We start from the raw sequence: 22083 nt of genomic DNA, 5'->3' as shown, positions 1-22083 counted from the left end.
ATAAACAGTAAATTTTTCAGCATAAAACTCACTTCATTCAAAGTGGAACAGGAACAAAATAAAACTCACAAAGACCATCTTGGTTCATCTTTCCACTGTCGTAACAATCACTAACTCTGGGTTGGTTAAAATAAACTCTTAAATCACAAAGTTAGATGTGGAAATGTGCTGGCTCTATAAATGCTAAAATTACTGTTAATTTAAATGGAGTCTGGTGGGTTTGACTATAGCCACTTTGGGTCTGTTTCTGTTTAAACAGGTTTAAACAAAGGACTTTATTCTATAACAAAAACGTCCTTCTCTGTAGGATTGTTTTCATAATGTTGCCAGAAACAGTTTTCACTGATGCCACCTGCAGCGGTCTCACTCAATACAGGAGCAATTTCAAAAATTGTCTCCATTATTCACTTAGAAAGAAAAACATGATACAGTCCAGGTAGAAAAATATCAAAGTCTCCCTTTAAAGCACAAACAGTGAGATAGCAGTAACCCAAATGGCCCACACACACTTTACGAACAGTCCTTCTATCTATCAGCACCGGGGATGAAAGGTAAGGACACATATCTAGGATGAGCCACCATATGACCATGGTGAGGATGAGGAGGGCGAAGAAGATGATGAAGATGCAGTCCACCACCAGTCTGCGGTACCTGGCTTCCAGGGTTGATGGGGGCCAGGATGATGTAGTTGTCCCCGTTGGATGCCTTCACTCTGGTACCCTTTAGTGTGGCGGTATGAGGGTGGTGGAGGTGACGCGGTTTCCCATCCAGCTCCTCGGCCGACCCTCCCTGGGCCCCCCACGCCAGGGTCCCTACGCCTATACCGCTGCTATTTCCAGCTTCTGTGCCGTTGACCAGCAGCCTGCGGGTGGCAGTGGCACGGTGGTGGGCTGGGAGAGGCGGCACAGCTGGGGGGGTTTTGCTGGTTCCAACGTCTGGTGCGCGCCTGCGAGTCGGGGGTGAGGGGGCGTCATAGTTTGAAGTTGAGGGCTTGTAGGAGGGCCGATGGATGAGGCCCTCAAAACTAGGCTTAGCTGAAGGGCCTGTGCGCCACACCACCAGTGTGATTTCATTGGCGCTGGTTCTAAAATGAGAAAGAAGCATAATGATAAATCTGAAGGAATATAAATTCTCGGTATATATTCTGTGAAAATGCAACATCAACTGTACACCCTTAGAAATAAAGGTGCTAACTAGAACCATATAGCATTCTTCAACTTGTTCTCATAGAAAAGCCTTTTTTATAAAGGTCTCACCTTGAACCCTTTCAGAGGTTTCTGCCTAGAAGATACATTAAGATACAGAAGAACATAACCTAGAAACGTGTGAAAGGTTTCACCCAGAGCCACCTATGAGAGGTTCTTTCCACCTTCTAAGGGTGCTAACAAGAATCCCCCCACACTTTTATAGAACAAGGGTTTCATCTACAACCTACCCACGGGTCTCTAAAAATAGTCATTAACTACATTACCTATACTCTAAAAATGATTCATGGGGTTGGTTGATAACACTCAAAATAATTAAGTTTTTCAGCATAAAAAATGACATTTGATTCATCAACATGTTTAAGTCAGTTGACAATTTATTTTAAGAAGTTGGTTAACATTTTTGACATTTCTGAGTAGGATGGACTTAAAATAAATTAGTTAAGTAAAATAATTTGACCACTAAATATCACCACAACTTTTAGATAAATTAAGTTGGTTCAACTTAATTGAGTTTGTTTAGGTCAAAGCAAATCATGTTGGTTGTAGTAAAATAATTGGGTTTGTCAGATTATAAAATAGTCACAGGATTTACTTAATAAGGCCAGCCGCTTAAAAAGATGCATACAAATTGTTAACTTTATTTATTTATGTAGTTAGTTAGTTAGTTTAGCTAGTTCTAGTTTATCAGGTTATCTTGGGGCCAACTGAACTTGTCCAGCAGCCTTGGGCTTCATGAGGCTCCTAAATGGTTGATGTGATCCAGCTCATCTCACAACAATTATTATTCGCAATCACATTTTTAGGGGGTGGAGACTTCCTGAAATCATTACTACTACAGCCTTTACGATTTCAATGGTGCAGTAGGGCTTAAATTACATTAGGACCAAATACAAATTGCTAGTTACTAGGTTACCAAAAGGAAAGCCATGAGGTATTGTTGGGCATGAAATGATGCTTAAGCTATGGACTATGGCAGAACACAAGTAAAATGGATTTAGTAATGGGATTACAGATACCATTTGAAACATGGGTAAACATTTGAGTATTGGAGGGTGAGGATCTTTTAACATAAATAAATAAATAATCCTTGACTCTTTCTTCAAAAAGGGTTCTTTAATTGAAGTTAAAATTGGCAATGCATTCTTCATTTAAAGAACAATTTTTGAAGAACGAGTCAAGGACTATTGAAAGCATGAGTGATCCTCACTCTCTAATACTCAAATATTTACCCATGTTTCAAATGGTATCTGGAATCCCCTTACTAAAATAATCTTACAAAGAACACTTGAATAATGTTTTCTTCAAGACAAGGTTCTTCAGAGGCAAATAGCTCTGGGTAAAACCTAAGCTCTTCAGGATGACACCATTTTGAGCCCTTGGTTCTAAGAGTGTACATGTATCTGTAATTTCTTCTGTAAATCATTTCAAGTATAATTCAAATCTTTGTTGAATATTTGCATACGATTGTATTATAGTTATAGGTCTATGATATAAGAATGTAACAAAAGTAAAAGTACAGAGCAAAGTCTATGTAAATCTGTTATATTATTTACTATTAACTGAATCATAAAAGTACTTATGGGAAAACTCAGTGAGGAAAGAAATGGGTATGAAACACTTAAGTATATATCTAAGATTGTTGACTCCTGATAAATCACTGACATCATATTGCACAGTAACTCATTGTGGGTCGCTTTGCCCTAAAAGCATCAGCTAAATGAATGTAATGTAATTTAATTTCCACCTCATCTCACTGTACAATTAATTCTATGGCTACAGGCATCTACATGCAAAATTTAAATGAATGCTCTTTACATACACCACAGGTTTTGTTCAGGCAGTCATACATATCTAATGGCTCAGCTTGGCCTGTCACTCAACCACAATACCCATATTAACTCCTTAAACCAATCAGCCCATCAGGTTATCATTACAAATCACTGATCCTAGGTCCTGAATAAGCCTGTGAAAATGCTTCTCCAACATTTTGGTGTAAATCAGCCCATAATCCTCTGGTGTGTCGAACTCATTACCTGATAGCATGGGCTAAGTCCACACATTTCCACTGCTCCACTGGCTGACCATTTAGCTGCAGGAGAGTGTCCAACTGCTGCAGACCTGCCTGATCCGCTGGACCCCCTGCCAGAGTGAAGAGATAGCAAAAGTTCACATGATTACACACTCTTAGTTGAGATGAAAGCAATCTAGGGTTACAGCTCCTTTATGTTTCAAGCTTCCTCCTTCACTATTGGAGGTGCAGAATGGCAAATTACCATACAGATGAAACAATAAAATAATAATCTGATATTGAGATGCTCTGTTGTTTTCTGAGGCAAAATTCAGTCGGTATTCCCTTTCATCTCTCCGCAGGGACGGTAACGATGTGCTCAGCTCAAGATTCAGCATTTTGTTCAAAGACGCAGCAGCGGGGTGGACGTCTGCCAACACGGGGGCTTGACTCCAAGTCGTCCATTTGACGGACAGGCTCCCCTATTAAGTTCAACACCCTGCTGACTGAGCCGATGCTAATGGTAATTTTCCAAGTTACAACCAGTGAAATTAAAAAACATGAATTAGCCACAGGTGCCAGGTGAAACTTTCATGCTGATGTACAACTAAAGCAACCTTTACGGTAGTACAATCCATTACCATATTGTTTACAAAGTCCAGTGTCCTTAAATTGGAATACAGGAAAAAAAATCAATAGGTTCTGACTTAGGAGGCAGTTCAACCACCTGCTTTGACACCATATACTTTATATATCGTATCACAGTGTGCGGCCTCAAGCTACATTAATGTCATAAATATTAAAACTAAAAATATAGTGTTGGCAGCCCTGCAAGTGAAAATGGAAAACATCCCTTACAGCCAGACCGCATTACAATCAAATCTACTCTGGTAAAGTAACTTTGTTTATGGCTGCTTTTAAATTTACAAATGTATAATTTAGGGAGTTGCAATGAGAAATGCTTTGTAAAAATTAAATAAAGATTGTTCTGTCTTTAAGTGTCTTGGGCCCAAAGACAATGCAGAATAGCTAGGACCTTAAAATTTAAACAATAGCGTCTCTCTGAAAAGTTGAGTTTCATTCACACAGACATGTTCATGCAAAACTTGCCTGGATCAACAGCCTGCACCCTCACAGGGGAATCCGAGCAGATGGTGAAGCCATATCCATCCTTTCCTCGAAGGATGGTCACCTGTAGGACACACACGCAAACACACACAGTCACTTTGTGATAGGAAGATGGGACCCCTCTGTCTCTCCCTCCCCCAACTACCTGAGGAACCAAAAGTAGCATGCTGGCAAAATAATCAACTTCCTTCCTACAGGGCGATTAAGTAGATTTGTATTCTGCTTCTACTTCCTATTAAAACTGTCTTGACAGCACTTTCCCGGTGAACCCAATTAGCTGCGTTAGTGGGAAAAACAACTCCAAGAGATGGAGGAAAGACGTTCTTTGTCTAGCAGTTGGGGTATCTACTGAGCGCACACTGTCTATTTATTCAGACCTATACTCTGTCATGTGTACAGTTGGTGCGCCAAAATAAAGAGAAATATAAACACAAAAAAATGCTGTGAAAAACAGAATGTCTCTGTCACAGAAAAACATAAACATTTCACAACTATATAGACTTTTACTGTGTTTGACTACTTTTCTTTCCCCTACATCCTCATCACCAATGCAGCATGTCATGGACTTTACATTTCTCTGCTGTTTAAAACTGTGCTGCATTTACAAAATTACTCTTTTCTTTGTATTCATTGTGGATTATAACCTGGTTTAAAACACTCTGGGGAAAGGGACTCTACTATCTTTTAGTATTGATGCAAATTTCTGGGTGTCTTTGTTTTAATAGTTTTTCATATTTAGTACAAATAACTGAGAAGAGTAAATGTAGACTGTTAAAACTTTTTTTATGTTAGTCCCAGTGAGCTTAAGAATTTGTTTTCCAAAGCCAAAGCAGCATAATTGGATACAGCAAGTAATTGTGTATTATTAAACATTAAGAAAAATGTGGTCTATTATGAGTTTATTTTTCCTTCTTAGACTATTTTCTTAATATTCTTAATAAAAGTAAACAGCTCCACAAAGGGCAGTAAGGATCGTAAAGCCAAGTCCAAATGTTGTAACTAGTGCACTCCGAATTGCTGGATAATATGCAAGCATCAAGGGTAGATTTTAAATCCAGTTTTATGTCACATCAATACTGCATAAATACAATCTCAGAGTTACGATACATTATTTAGAAATACAACGCGCAGACACATTTGCTCAAATACACCAGATTCACACACACAGACAGACAGACAGACACACAGAGACAATGCTGATGACTCTTTCCCGTTGTCTCTCTTTCTCTTTGACCCTGCGTCGTCAAACATTCGGTACCTGTGCCCGAATGTCTGAGCCAAAGTCAACAAAGTTCCGTCCAAAACATCGCACTTTCCATCTCATCTGCTGACAACCAGGGGCCCAAAACACACAGACACCGCCCCCAACGACCCCCAGATTCCTCTTTTTATTTCTCTCTCTTTTTCTAGCTGGTGAAAACATGTACATGCGGCTAAATTACAGTCGACCCAAGATGCAGCGACTTGCAGAAATATGGTGATTATTCAGGGGCCTGAAGCCTGTGATGACCCTAAAATGTCGGGTACGATTGCGGTTTCTTATAGTCCAGTGATTTTATGTGCCCTGTGTCACTGTTTGGGGCCACAATTCCTTTACCATATTTGTCTGCCCTTCAGTCCCTCCAGTTTCTCTCTGTTTCAGTCGATGTCTTAACTGACACTGCTGAAAAAATAATTGCCATGATACAGAGAAAGACAGCAGATTTTGTTACCTGCTGTATAAAAGAAATCAGGATTGCTGTCTGTTTTTGTACGCCTGTACCCTCTTTGATAAGCTGAGATTGTTGCCCTGCACTGTGTCTATATTTTCCTATGAAGACGGACGGATGTAAACTAATCCTCAAGCCTGGCTGTGTGACAGAAACAGAAAGCAAAGAAGGAGATACACAGAAACTGAGAGACTGACTGTAGGTGAAGAGAGATGAAAAGATGATAAAAAGGGATGAAGTAGATAAAAGACGGATTAAATAATGGTATAAGAGGGCAGTGGGACTTGAGACGGAGCAGATGACAAAGACAAATAGAAGCGCAGATGGTATGAAAAAGACATTTCACTGGAATTAAGGAAGACAAACAACAAACAATCGAACAGTTTGAAAGATGGGCTGGAAAATTAATGTGAGGGAAAATACTGAAAAGCAAAGATGGTGACTCAAAATTAACAGAAATGACAGAGACATCGATCTGTCACGCCTCATCCATCTGTCTATCCATCTATGTCTGTGTCTTTTTATCAAACGCTGTCTCAGACATTGTGTCCTTTTTAGGCAAACTCACAGAGCTGCCTAATTTGAACTGTTTACTCCAAACTCCAGAGCCTTTACAGCATTAATTAAATTTGTAAGCATAGCTGAGTCCAACCACTTGGACTCCTCTATGGTCTGCCTGGGAGAGGCAGTCCCATGCCCCTTTTCCACTTCTAAATGAAAGCAGAGGGATTATTTTCAAACTGGAGGAGAAAAGAGAAGACTAGCCTGGGAATACTACAAGAAGTCAGTATGAATGTTCTTTAAAGTGAAGTTTTTTTTCTTCAGTGCATCACTCACAAGATGTATTACTGAAAATGAATGAAGATAAACGAGGAAAAGTTCCCTGCATGCATTAAATATTTAATTTGTATGAGTAGGGCCTTATTGATGAATTAATAATTCAATCAAAGGGACTGTGGTAGAACTGACAAGACTAAAACGAACCATTTTAACTCACTTGTAATGAATTTAGATGTGCCCAAAGGCAGTAAACCCTGTAGCTCATGTGTGTGCAGTATGTGTTCATGCATGTGAGACAGAGCTTCTCCCTTTTAACATGCATGCCTCATTGCTCCACCATCCTTTCAGACATGACTGCATGAAGCTACGAGCAGAAATCCTGCCAGTCTGATGATCTGATGATTACAGGGCATGTAGCGTCTGCTTTCCAGCAGTGCAGCAGAGGTAACATTGACTGCTGACAGCTCTGCTAAACGAAATCTACCAACCACACAAATGATATACGTATACGTCATATCACCTTAGTCTTCATTGTTTTACTCCCTTCAAAATATTCAAACATTGAAATGAAATCATATTCTGTTTCATCACATTTAATTTCTAAGTTAAGTTCTAACATGCAATTCAGATGTGCATAAAGTGGCTTATATAAGGAGAGCGGCATCGCTTCATATCATGGCAAATGTTTTTCTCCTCTCCTCCACTCCTGCAATCCTTCCCTAACTATGTGAACAATAAATAATGTAGCAGACAGAAAGCACGTTCTGCCCTCTCTACAAGCACACATCCCTTACAGTCAGTTTTTCCTCTCCGGATGTTTTGGAGAAGCAGTTGAAAGTGCATTTTCTTCTGCGCGGTAATGGCAGGATTTGATAGTGTGCAAACAAAGATATCACCACATAAATGTTTTGCATGCCGTTTTTGTTTTAGACAGTTTGACAGCTATTGTTGCGGCTTTATAAATTATAAAATGTAGCTTTTGAAAATTAGTTATGAAAGCACTATTAGAGACTGTGACTATCAGACTCTGTTTTCATTCTCCAAATCTCTCACTCACACCTGATGCACCCTTCCTCTCCTCCCCCTACTCTATGGAACACACACACACACCTGAGGCAGCCTACATCCGATGCACAGGTGGCACAGCCCGTGGATAGTGTGCATCACACCTCCGCCTCCTCCTCCTCCTCCTCTTCCTCCCCCTCCTCTTTCTCCAGTGTTCAAGTCTGCAGCCAGCACACACACACTGCGACGGTGACTTTCAACCTGGCCGGCACCTCTGCATCCCGAGTATCTCCACAGCTTCCTCTGTGCGGCTGAGTGTGTGCTCCTGGGGCTGTGCTCCGACGGCTGGGTGGACTTGAGTGTGTTGTGAATCATCTCAACAGTGACAGCTGCCCAAAGAGTGGCTGGGGTGGCTTTAGTTTTGCAGTGTTCAAAACGTCCGATTTCCAGGTGACAGTTGAGCTGTGGCTCTTGATAATAATATCGGGTTTCACCTTGCTAGTGTAACAAAAATGTGTCCTTGGAGACTTTATTCAGCCAAACTGGCCCCTTCCCCCAAATGAGTCTAGATTCAATTTTCTCGGTAATAGTCCTTTCTGCAAAATTGGCGTCGATCTGCCACTGACCTCCAGCTGCACTGTTATCCATCCAAGGCTCCTTAGTAACGACTCCAGTCATGAATGCACATTTTCATGAGTCTGTACCTGTCATTTCATCCACAACTTCACCTCTTCCTCTTTGCTCTTTTAAAACCTCAGGTCAATCTCCCCCTCTTCGTTCCTTCAACTTTCCTTCGCCCTCTTCTCTCCTTGCATTTGTTCTATCCCGTAACACGCCGTCCAGCTCCTTGCTCTGTGGCGTGAACAGCAGCAGTTGCAGTAGCCCCTGAGATCAGCTGTGTGAGAGTGTGTGTGGCGGCGTCATGTAGGCGAGACTGGCGCTGGCTCGGCCTGCTCAGGCCACACTGTAGCTCCTGGCAGGGGCGCTCATGGGAACTCTTCAGCAGCAGAAGAATAGGAGGAAGTGCCTCCCACCGCCACCCCCCTTCCACACGCATACACACACATGCTCATGCACACATACACTTATGCATACCTCGCCACCCCACAGCCAGGACGGCTTTGTGTGTCTGCCCCCGATAAGGCCAGTTTGCTTCCTGAGTCCACACTATGAAGCCGTGAGAGGTGCTACAGCTCTCAGTCTTTTGCAAATATACACTGAAGTGACTAATGTCGGTGGCACGAGTGAGACAAGGGGAAAAGGCAGGATTTTAATAGGCATAATCTGCAAACTTATAACAGTAGACCTCGACTCCGGACCATATTTACATTGAAAACGGAAATGTTTCTGATTGCTTATGACTTTTAGGTCTCACAACTTTTAATGACCACATTTCCTAACAAAAGAGAATGATGGCAGCTTTGTTTGGGCACATATTCACTCTCTCTCTCTCTCCCTCTCTCACACACACACACCTCAATCACACTTCACACCTCATCAGAAGCTTTCCACCTTAGCTCCCACACTCCCCAATCTCTACCCAGACATGCTTGTTTGTTATGTTTCCAACTTCCATATTTCCTCTGCTTTTCCTTTCAGCTGCTCCCCCCTCACCCCCAACAGTACGGTACGGAAATTCACAGGTCTGTGACCGCTGACAATCTCCCCTCCTCTTCCAGTTATCCAAACATAACTGTTATTTTTGTTTTCAATATTCGTATGCCTGGGAAAGGGGTGGTAATCTGCAAAAAAATAACAACAAACACCTCGGCAGCAGCTCAAAAAAAAATAAATAAAAGCCTGTTCAATTACGGCTAAAACAGTGGCCAGTCTAACCCCTAGCAACCCCATTAATTCCCGGCTTGCCTCTTTTCCTTTTTAGTGTTTGGATGTCTGGCTCATGGAATGAAACATGGACAGAGAAGTGACGGAGAAAGAGAGGGGTGAAAGAGGAGCGATGCTGCACTAGTCTCTACAATGCTAATAAAGTGGCAGAAAAGGCCGTTGTCTTAAGATCCCTTCATGCCAGTAGTAATGGCAGCTTTTCCCTGTTTGCCTTTTCAAAAGGGCGAGGGTTACCCGTCAAGCACACAAAAAACACTTTCTCTCTCTTTCATGCTGCGCTGTTCACCTCTAAATAGGCAGAAGGACGGATTAGAGGGAGAGAAGAAAGGGAGAGAAGAAAGCATGTCTTAGGGAGAGGAGTGAAAGAAGAGTTTGAAAAGCTTGTCTAGGAGCCAGACGAGGCCAATCTGGTGTTTAGTAGTGTGGGATCTCCCTCTGTCTCTCTCTCTCTCTTTCTGACCTGAATAAACAGCTATGAAAGAAGGCAGCGTCTTCCAAGCCAGTGAACACGCATGATGGGTCAATAAGGCCAAGTTCAGGGTCACAGCTGAAGTTGTTATTAAAGTCCAAACTCTGGAAGCTCAACATATGGATTCGTAACTACAGACACAACATTTTGAAAGTGACACTGTGCAAAATATAAGACAGTGAGATGACTACAAACCTAACAGAGCAGCCCCGCGGCTTCAGCCTTTGAGTACTTAGGCTAGGCCTCCACAAATTCAAATAAGGTTTAGCACTTCATAAATGTATAAGTCAAATTTTAAATGTACAGTTTAGTGCACATCACAGTGAAGCAGAGGAAGACTAATGCACACAGAAATTGTCAAATCTAAGAATCTACAGACCATGCTAACATCTGCTTAACATTAGCAGATATATTTACAATGTTCACCATTTAAGTTTAACATGTTAGTTTGCTAACATTTGCTAATTAGCACAGAACACAAAAGCTGCGACTGATGGGTCATTTTGCAGGTATTCTGGCTTTGCACAAATACAAAATATTACTGTGTGAGGGCGATAAATAAAAGTCAGGACATCATCAGTGTAATTACAAGTCCTCCTGAGGGTGACATGAATGTCAGCGTCAAATTTAATGGCAAGCCATCTAATAATTCTGTGGGCATTTCATTATGAACCACAAATTTCAAACTCATGACGGTGCTTGAGGAAAAATCAGGGCATCATAAGGTCAAATTGATGGAAAGCCATCTAATATTTGCTTCAAGTTTTAAGTTCTTTGATGTCATTCATCATCCGGAACTGCTTATCCTATTCAGGGCTGCAGACAATCAAAGGATCCCGGAGAAAACCCAAGTGCAAACTCTACACAGAAGGGTCCCAGTTCTGGTTGAACCTGGAACCACTAGTGATGCACAATAAAATTGGCACGTCAACAGTATCAACCGATATTGGCTTTAAAATGAAATATCTTAATCAGCCAACATGCCGATAATATTGGTAAGTCATCAATATTGGCCAATATCTGCTGCTGATGTTGACTTCACTACAGAAGACAGTAAGATGATGACTAAAATTAGGTAAGGAAAAAAGTAGTTATATTGATATCGGTATTGGTTATCAGAAAAATGAGTTGTTATATATCGGTGTATCAAAAATCGGCAAAAAATCCAATATCATGCATCCCTACTAACCACTGCACCAATGTGCCACTCTCTTTAATGTCATATGCTCAACAATAACAGAGAAGTATAGCTGGCAAAGAAATTCTTGGATCTCAGGCACCATCTGACAGTGCTTTTTAAATATGTATCAAAGAAAAGATCATGCAAGTAAAAAAACAAAATGAGAATTTAAGTGATAAAACAGTGCACAAGTTCAATATATAACAGACTGTATATATACAATATAAAATGATATAAATTTCTATAAATGCAATAGACAGTGATTGCAAATGAATAAACTGAATGTAAACAGGAATGCAGTAATGCACATGCAGCTGTCCTCAGTGTTGTCTTTGTCTCTTCTCATCTAGTTAAAGAGATATTTCATTCTGGACCAAGCTGCTGTGGCTAAAAAAATAAGGCACCACAGATAGGCAAATAACTGCAGTTCATCAAATGGACACTTGAGGCTGGCTCTGAGAGCAAGTCAATCCCCATAAACCTTCGTGTGAACATGAGCTACTCTCTCAAAGGCAGAATCCAGAGACGCAAGTCTTAAAATTGTGATGTCAAAGGGGCTAAAGTCTGGAGCTGCTCTATTGACAATTAATGGGAGCCTGATTATGTGGACCCACTGAATAGTTGTTTTCTTTTTTTTATATACCCAAATGAGCTTTATTCTATTCTCGGTTCTAAAACAGAAAATGTACTCATATACTCGGAAAAATACCCCTGGATGGTCTCAATGTCATCTAGAACATCTTTTTACCATTCAATGTCATTAGAGCAGCTTCAGACTTTATACCCCCTGACATCACACAATTGAGTTTTAGTGCTCTAGTTTTATGATTTAGGAGTGAGTTGTTCATTTGAACAAATTTTTTGGACTGTCTCAGACCGTAAAGTTAAGAGTGGGGCCGCTTGAGTGACAGGCTGTCTGTCAGGTGTCACCACAGTCTGAGTCACATACACCCCTCGCTTCTCCCAAACTCCAACTTCTCATCCAAATAAGTTCCATTCTGGCTCCAGAGAAGATGGCAACAGCTAAAATATGCACTTGATGCCTCAGGGCGAGAGTCCACAAGCCAATGAGTGACATCACGGTGGTAATGACCATTATTTTTATACAGTCTGTGGTCAGTATCTGGTGGCAGATCAACCAACACCAGACCAACATTGCCATCTATAAAGCAAGCAATTTTCAGCCTGAGTACAACAAAGGTTGAACTAACAAATCAGTGGCAGTGGACCTGCGATGCAGGGTGCCTGCCTGCTCATCTGGAGTAATTTGGGGTTGAGGGTCTTGCTCAAGGACACAAATTGTGAACAGGGGGTGGCAGGGATCAAATCACACTAAGATTAATGTTCGACTCACTCTCCCACCTGAGCCACAGCAGTCAGTACAATGTGATAAACACTGTCCAACTATGCCCATCCCATCTAATGTATGTGGTTTGGGCCGTAACCTCTTCAAATTAAAAGATGTTGCAGAGCAGCAAGGGGCAAGGATAAGCACTCATACATCCTGTATCTAGCAGAGAACAGATGAGGGTTAGGAGTAGACAGGTCCCAGGGCCTAAAATACTCACAAAGGGACACATTCTGGCAATAAAATGAACTATTCTTCATTTATTCTGAGATGCCGGCCAGAAAATCTAACCTCTGTGTCCTCTTTTCAGCTCACCTCTCCCTTCCTTCCCATCTTTCCCATCAGACAGAAGTGTCAGACCCATTTTCACAGAGACAATTTTGGAGCTAATGCTATCTGACAGGCAAAGTGATGCAGGGGGACACGTCTGGGGCGCAACTATTGTTAATATTCATGAACTCTCTGCTCACTGCCAATGACAAGAGCAGATAGTTTTTTTTTCGGACTGTAAACATAATTGGTAAATGCTGACATGGCATCTGCGGGGACGGATTCTTGTTGTGCCGCAAGTCTTTAATCTCTGGTTTGGGTGATCAATGTTGTAACATCAGAAAACATGTCATATTCTCATGCTCACATTTTGGAGGTCAAATATTTCGTGATACTTTCTCACAAGCCAACATATCTCTGTTTACATTAACTTTGAAAGGTAAAGCGAGCATACTGTATACTGTAAATGCCTGTAAATTAAGATAACACACAAGGAAGTCCTTTAGTTCTATCAAAAAGGAATTGCAATTATATTTTTTCTTTTTTGAGAGTAAGTGAAAGTTTCTCTAAATATCATGCTGATTAAAAGCCACAGTGTGTCATTACACTACGCAGAATTTCACTCATTTCACTATCACTGGTATTTATTCCAAATGCCAACAGTCCCTGCCTAAATTACTTAAAAAGCAAGCCACAAGGACACCACTTATTTTAGGATTAAATTGAAAAGACGTTCAGCTCACAGTGAATCAGAAGACGCAAAATAACAGAAGCTGATTGGTGTGACATTCTTCAAAGCATAATTTCTCCCAAACATGTGGCAATTATCTAAATACATAAGAACAATAATGCAAGTGAAAATGCTAGGGAAGGTTGTGGAGTGTAGTCAGTGGATAGGAAAATGTTCTTGAAATAGCCTTGTGGTTTTCTGAGGGACATTCCTTTGTGAATATCAAGTATTATCTTCACCAACATCTGAAGTGTCCAAAACCTTCATGGAGCTTCTTGTAAATCACTGAAATGATTCATGTGTAAGGTCATCATCAAACAGAAAATATTTGAGTAGGTAAAGAGTGGGCAGCTAATGATACCACAGAGCTCTTTGTGTAGTGGGGGTGATGGCCATGGGGTGACAGAAGGGGGAAAAGAGAGGAGTAGGAGGAGGAGGAGGAGGAGGAGGCCACAACATTGAAGGAGGAAATACGCAGCGGTCTGGAAGGGAGCGAGGACAAGGCAACAGAAAACCGGTACAGAAAAGAAGAGAAAGTCTAAAAGGTTTTCCATTCTCCCCTAATTTAGTCTGTGAATGTGCTTTCACCCCCTCCCTTAACTCTCCCCTGAGACTGTCCCACACAAACCACGCAATCATCTGTTACTCTGATTCACCCGGAGATAAAGAGGAAGAGAGAGAACAAGAACGAGAGGGGAGGGAGAGGGGGGGGGAGGAGGGAGGGAGGAAAGGAGCATTCACAAATACGGATGTAAAACTTTTCCATCTCAATGCTGCACCACATCATTACTGCCCTCTTCACCTTCCACGCCACTTTAAAAGCTGCTCTAAGTCTTGACATACTGGATGCAGGATTGTTGTTCTGATAGCAACACTGCAATTGGACAGAAACATTTTGCTCATGATAAACTGTGCAAAGTACAAAGTATCAGGTACACAAAGCAATTAAAAAGGCACAGTGTCAAATACAGTGGCACTACTTAGAGAGAGAGATAATTAATCCCTAATTCTGTGTGTGTATGACCTGCTTTATGTGTATAGAAAAGAAGAGTGCGTGAAAGGTGAAAGTAAAATGAGCTGCTCTGTCTAATCCTGTCTAGCTGAGCTTATTAGCTACAGTAACTCCATATGACCACGGCTTTCCACAGAGTCCAAATCCTGGAGTGTTTCAAAAGCAACACGGATATGTCTCCCTGACAAACTCAGTAGGTGATTTTAGGGAGGACGCCAGCCACCTTGTAGGCAAAATAACCAAAATACATCCCTCTTGTTATCCTCCATACCCAGATGCTGTCCTTTACAAACCCAGGCCTATAGCTGACAAGTTATTGAGACCTAGTAAAGTTTGACGAGTTTGAGTGTTTCTATTTCAACTGGCACTGAATTTGTAGCACTGCTTTAGCAGACCAGGAAATGTAGACCGGTTGCATGTGTTAAATCATCTCACGTGATGCTTTTCAGCCAATCAAATCTGTGCATGCCAATGAGCATTGTGACTCGAGTAAGTAAGAAACACACAAAGGGGAGAGACGAGACGAAACAAAAGTCGCAGAAATACAGAAAAGTAATTTCACATGGCAACTTCCAAAGAGATAAAAGTAGACTGTGAAGACAACTTTTAAAGGTGCTGTATGAAAGAATGTGGCCAAAACGGTTACTGCACTCAAATTCAAAATACTGCCGCGAGTCGAGTCCGGCCCCCCTCCCCTACAGATTTGAGGTTGCTGGAAAGCGGCACGCTGGAGACTGATTTGTTTGCCCACGGGCGGCTGCCGTGGCAGGGCTGCGTCGCCGCGTCCTTGATCTTCAGTTTTCCAGCAGACCGTTCGAGCAAGTCCGGCTTCTCTGCTGCTAACGCTGCTGCCAGGATACAGCTGAGGAGGAGCCAGCTGCTAATGCTATGAACTGCTAATGCTGCTGCCGGGATACAGCTGAGGGGGAGCCGGCTGCTAATGCTATGTACTGGGACACTGCTAATGCTGCTTGCCGTGCTGCTGTAGCTCAGTCATAACTGTACCTGATGCTGATACTCTACTGACTGCGTGACTGGTAGACGGCGGTGGGTGGCGCAACAGGCCAAAACACAAATTCAAAACATAAACATGATTTGCGGACTGTAAAAATGTTTTTTAAATGTGAATATTCTGGCTGTACTATTGTTGTCCGAGAGATCAGTATGTTAAATGAACATTATTCCTTAGTCTCTGTGACATATTAGGAGGATTTTACGACTATTTGCTTTAGATTTCTTACATATAGCTCCTTTAATCAAGAATAGAAACTCTTACGTGTTCATTCTTCCTACAAGTACTTAAACACTAGTTTGTCTCATTATATGTTCCGAGACCATGCCGATTTTTGAAAGCCGCAGTGTGAAGTGCTACTACGAGACAAAGCAGAGAGCATCTGCTGGGCAAACATGCCCACTCAAATCCAAACTGAGGGCACAGTTCAATATTTTACATGGCACCAAATCACTCAAGGGTAATGCAAATTAGAAATAAGAAATGGCCGACAGGATATACTGACCTGTTGAATAATGATTATTTTTAAATGAAACTGTAACCCCAGATCACAAGATTTTATATTTATATATCTACAATATAAATTATATTCACCAAAGATGTCAAGTTTGGTGATATAAAAAATTTACAGTTATATAAATATGAATTAGATTGGTTGGCAATTCTAAAGTAGGTTATAATGCCATCAATAATTTTGTTTTTGAGAAGCAGTTCTTAATCATGTAACACTGATAAAACCTCCACTGCATGAGCAACTCTGAAATTATGTTTATATACAACAAATTTGAAACAGCAACTGTATTTTGTGCCAGTCAGATAATGTTTTCTATATGTAACATACTTACAAAATGAGAAGAGTTGGTCATTTAACATGGGAAGCCACAGAATGTTGATCTTCTCATAGCAACTGCAGCATTGTTAAACATTTTTATGGTTATGTTTAGACACTGGCAGCACTTGGTTACAGCTAGGCAAAGATCATGGTCTTGGTTTAAAAGAAAAAAAGTCTTACATTCTTCTGAGTGTAAACGCGAATTCTTTCTTGTTTGAGGCGAGCGTTTCTGGAGCAGACACTTCACTTATAGCAGACGGCCAGGCCCTGTGTGGTTGTGGTTTCCACTTTCTCTGTGCTCATGGTCTGTCACTATGTTTTATTAGGCCACTGCTTATGCTTAAGTGCCGTGCTGTCTTCTGACAATATGCTGAAGGAAAACCAGCCAAGAGTGTGTTGAATTGAAAGCTGTTTAATACCCTTTCTTTCAAGTGCTTATGTACAGCCTTCTTTTTACATCTAGCCTGCTCTGTACGCTGCAGCACCTCCTCTAAAGTACCATCTCTTACATCTACCTGGCATTACAGACAATTGATGCATCATAGACATACACATGAAGGGAAGATACAATATGCCTTATATGTGCCAGCTGACTTCTCCCCTCTGATTTTCAATAAGGCCTGGCCCTATCTAAATATAGCCACTGTCACATCATAACCTGTAAAAGTGAATTTGCTAAAGTATTATCTATGCTGGCATCGTGTGGGAACAGGAGCCGGAGTCAATTTCCCATGAAAGTCACTCTGGAAATTTGCCAACTCAGGCTCCAGTTGGATTAGTAAACCGTGGAGGAATAAATCTTCCCCCACAGCTGTAGTGTGAACAAAAGCATGCAAAAAGATGCAGCAGTCAAAGCCAACAAGGGAATCCTATCTCTGGTGTGACCTGTGAAGATGGGTCAAATGACTCAGGGAATAAAGACAGAGGCACTCCTCTGCCAGCAGTAATATGTGAATATCTATATGTTTGTTTCTCTGTCTGACATTAACATGGTGGTAGTGCCACTTTGCATCAGTATTTAAATACTGATTTTTTCGGGTCTGCATATAATAATTACAGGAAATCTTAATTTTAATCATCATTATCATTTAAGTGGCCAAAGCACAACTAGCACACTCGACTCAACTCCACAATGTAACAGCACTTCAGACATGATAAATACAATGCTGATGAAGAAGAGGACAAATGATCTAGTTTGTTCAAAGTTTCATCATTTTACCAAGTTTCAAAATACATCCCTGTTTTCTGTCAAAAAATGATGCAATGTAAAAATTATTTTCAAAACTATCGGTGACCTCATTTTATTGTTGAAAGGGAAAAAGGCTTTAGATATGTATCAAAAAGGCTGGGAGGACGGGCCCTTGTGCTGCTTTGTATTGTCCTTACCAAGCGGCAACCTCCGGGTCTGAAAAATGAAGCCAACACGGAAGAAGTAAACATGTTTATACCCTGGCACAAAAAACTAGCTAATTTTCACATTCATGACAACTGTATGGGGGGGGGGGGGATTTTTATAAAACTCACCAATTTAAATTCTATTGAGGCTAAAAGTTATGCATAATTAAAGGTGTGGCCACTTTGAGTTACATGCTGTCTGTGAGGCGTCACTACAATCTATGGCCACGTCCACATTGATTGATACCTTTTAATTTCAAAACAACACTTTAAATCAAAAATGGTTTTCGCACCCGCGAGGGTTTCAGCACCATTTCAGAAATAATCTTGCTCCATAACAACACACCTGAAAACGCATAACACATCACCTTTCACTTGCACTGGGCTTGCACGTGTCGATGCTAACAGGAAGCAGATTGTCATCTCTGCAGGTGGCTGCTTAGTTACAGAAAATACTGTGGTGATGGCGAAAAGTAAAATTAAATAAAAGAAAAATAAAAGATTTTTTTGCTGTCAGAGCTGTTACAGAAAGTAACACATGACCATAAGGCGGTGGAAAACAGATTGAGAGTCATACAAAGCAAATACAGCAACATTATCAGAGCATTATGCGTCGCAGAGGAAACCATGGCAATAACAAAGGAGTAGGGAAGGACAAAATCACAACAGGTATATAGGTTTATCTATAATGTTAGGGCTTTGCACGTCATGACTGATAAGACCCACTGCATCATTGTTTCCAAAAGTCTGGCCTAAAACACAACCCCAGAGAAGTGTGGATGACAGACACAAACATAACATTAGTTATGCCTTTCAAAACAAAAACATATTAGTGTGGATGTAGCCTATGAGTCAGATCAACCCCTCGCTCTTCGACAGCTTCACCCTCTCATCTAAATATGGTCCCTTCAGGTTCCAAAAAAAACCAAGATGGCGACAACCAAAAGCCAAACTCGGGCTTAAGACAGGAGTGACAATCCAATGGATGACATCATGAAGGCTGCATCCATTATTTTTTTTACACTCAGTCAGACAGTGACATGATTGCTAGCATCATGCTCTGTAAACTATGGCTTAAAAGCTAAGGAACAAATGGTGTAACAATAGCTGAGATAGGAACATCTCAGCTGCATAACATCAAGATGTTCAAAGCTGTTAGCTACTCTAACTATCTAACTAGCCTGAGTTAGCCTAAGTTAGCAAGTGCTTACTCAATAAGCCAGGTGCGTGTATAATAAGCTGCAGCTTGGCTGTTAAAATAAATTATTGGACAGGATTTATGCAAAAAAAATTCCCAACTGATCTGGCTGGATAGCGTGAACCTCTTACATGATACACCCTCCCACTGAAAGTCAACACTGGCTGGTGCAAAGATGCTGCTGGCAAACCCATGTTTCAAGGAGGTCTTCAATACTCTAGATTGAGCACTCCAAATAGGAGAAAAATCGGGTACACCCACAACAGAAAAAAAATTATGTTTTCCATTTGCAGGTCCATTATTGATCCCGAGCCATACTGTACTATAGTTGACCACTGAGTGTTTTACATATAAATAAGTTTCTGTTCCGGTTATTGTCAAGTAAACAGTGACATAATTAATCACTGTTTCCAAGCCCCAACTGTAAAAAAAAACTGGTTAAAAGTATCATCAGTCATGCCCCTGTGTCTTTGTTAACAGTTTAAGTGGTTTTCCTCATTCACTTTTAATGAATTCGGGGCTACCATACAGTCAACAACATGGAAATTGAGAAAATGGACTTTAAAGAGACGTCAAACTTTAAACATTAAGACAAAACTGAGAAGCCATAAGATGTAAAGAATGACAGGAGGCGTCCACAGGAAGGATTTGTGATGTCCATAAGCAGATAAGAAAAACCGGCTTCACATCCGACTACACAGTCGTCTTTTCCCCTTTCTCATGACAAACCATCATTCTGCTCCACATGCGACTTGCATGCAAGTGAGCTTTTTTGACAAATATCGTCTTTCTAGAAATGACATCTTGCCCCATTCACTGCTCAGAGCTCAAACGCATGATTCAATTAGTTGCTATGGCTGCTGACAACGTGTAACATGGAATCCATGCAGTAAATATCTTACTGAAGGCATGTTTATGCATGATGAGTTTGTTGGACATGGTGCAATGTCACGGGTCAACTACTTCACAGGCTGATCCATTCAATGTGCACGCACATGCAAACGCATTCAATAAAAGACACATAAGGGCACACGCAAACGACCGACACTCAAAGTAAATACACCCGCACCTGTGTAGAGAAATACTCATCAAAACTTCCAACAAACAATACACCAACATATGTATACACATCTACACACTCCATTAAACTTAGATATAGATAGTAACAAAATATATTTTTGTTACACACATGCACCCACATTAGGAGAAAAAGCAAAGATTGTAAGATGTTCAGGCTTCACATGAACAGGCACACACACACAAAGTTAAAAATGTTTGATTATACTTACTGTTAAGCATTGCATATTCTCAGGGCGATTGGTCTCGGGGGCAGCACCATGGTTTGACAGCACAGCCTCTGAAATGTAGACAAAGGAATCACGGGCTGAGACAGTGCCTTTGGAGCACATTTCTCTCTGTGCCAACGCAAAACAGCCCTCTGGATGCACAAAAATAAAGTCCTCAAATAGTTCTGAGAGTCCATAAAAGTGACTCAGAAAGATAACAACAAGCAATTATGGCAACAGTTGTCTGGAGCAGCCTTCGCTGGGCTGGGATTCAAACTTCAGAGCGCACATAAAAGGCAAAAAAGAAAACGGCCGGCCGAGTCAAGGAAAATCCTGTAAGATGTGAGGATCCAACAAACTGCCCAAGAGACGAGTGGAAGTGAGAACAAGTGAGAGGGAGGGAAGGAGGGAGGGGTGAAGAAGAGAAAAGAAACTCCTCTCTCACTCTATTATCCGTCCGTCACAGGGCTCCTGGGAAGTTGCTATGGTTACAGGGACTCACGCCTCAGTGTCCTTTTAACTATTGCTCATAAAGGCAGCATTCAGCTTTGGGCCACAATGCAGATCTCTCTCTCTCTCTCTCTCTCTCTCTCTGTCTCTCTCTCTCTGTCTCTCTGTCTCTCTGTCTCTCTCTACATTTCCCTCTGTTTGCGTCGCTCATTTAATGTACACATCTTTCCTTCTCATTTTCTGCCTTTCCTTTTCATCTCTCAAACTTCTCACACTCAAACCCCACTGTACCCCGTCCAACTACTACCTCCCTCTTCTATTTGGTGTTTCTATTCTTCCTCTTACCCCCATACTCCTCCATCACACATACCTCCATCACCATAGGAGAGAAATTATCCTACGCCAGACTGTGAAATGTTATTTTCTAAACTCTGCCAACCCAGTCGAAATAGCCCCTACGTGAGTCCATGAATGTAAGTGAATAAGTACCCTTCTGTTAACCTCACAAAAAATTGGAATAATCCCATTACATTCACTAACATACCTTGAAATGTCCACTTAATGGCTTCAAAGTAAGAAAAAGCACATTTTTAACACTACGTTACAGTGTCACGTATATGCACGTTTTATTTTTTGTATTTTTGCTTGGTGCAATACTTCACTGAAACTCTATCAAACGTATCCTGAACAAAACATCAGTCCAAGACAGCATCTATTATGCATTTACTGCTGTCTGAAATGGAAGATGTCTGGCAAATCATTTTGTTCTTTTGACAAGAAGTTACATTGAAAGCATAAAGGACCACACAAAGCTTGACAGTTAAACATGAAGTTGTATTAGACAGCATCAGTCATTTTGGAAATGCCCAAAAACAACATATGTTTATGTTAGTGACGAAGTTCTGTAGTGGGCGAAGCAATAATGACTGGTCCACTGAGAGCCGAGGAGGAAGCTTGATGACGTTATTAGACTGGTGTTCATTTCCTTTGTTTCTTTCAACCATGACGATCTACTAATCTTAATCAAGTAGTAATTGTAAGCCAAACCATGATTTTTAACCATAACCAAGACGTGTTTGTACCTGAACCTCACCAAACCTAACCCATAGCTATGTCATATCCTAAAACTGTTTTTTTTTTTTTTTAAGAAGTCTTTTGTAACAGTTTTAGAAGGTATTGAAAATTATGTCATATTACCAACAAAACAATAAAATGTGG

At 41.0% G+C, this 22083-nt stretch overlaps 1 protein-coding gene across 1 annotated transcript in view; it reads right to left on the bottom strand.

The window, feature by feature from the left end:
* Positions 1-22083, bottom strand: part of rgs3a (regulator of G protein signaling 3a) — a 194311-nt gene that overhangs the window by 118304 nt on the left and 53924 nt on the right. The window contains exons 10-13 of the mRNA XM_050052490.1: positions 20419-20486; positions 4327-4408; positions 3242-3347; positions 652-1084 (exon numbers count right to left, since the gene is read on the bottom strand). Coding sequence (XP_049908447.1) covers positions 652-1084; positions 3242-3347; positions 4327-4408; positions 20419-20486 — 689 coding nt within the window. The remainder of the gene's footprint in view (positions 1-651; positions 1085-3241; positions 3348-4326; positions 4409-20418; positions 20487-22083) is intronic.

This window comes from Epinephelus moara, chromosome 9 (genome assembly GCF_006386435.1).
Source record: "Epinephelus moara isolate mb chromosome 9, YSFRI_EMoa_1.0, whole genome shotgun sequence".
In the NCBI taxonomy this organism is placed as follows: Eukaryota; Metazoa; Chordata; class Actinopteri; order Perciformes; family Serranidae; genus Epinephelus; species Epinephelus moara.
This window is presented reverse-complemented; position numbering and strand designations above follow the sequence as displayed.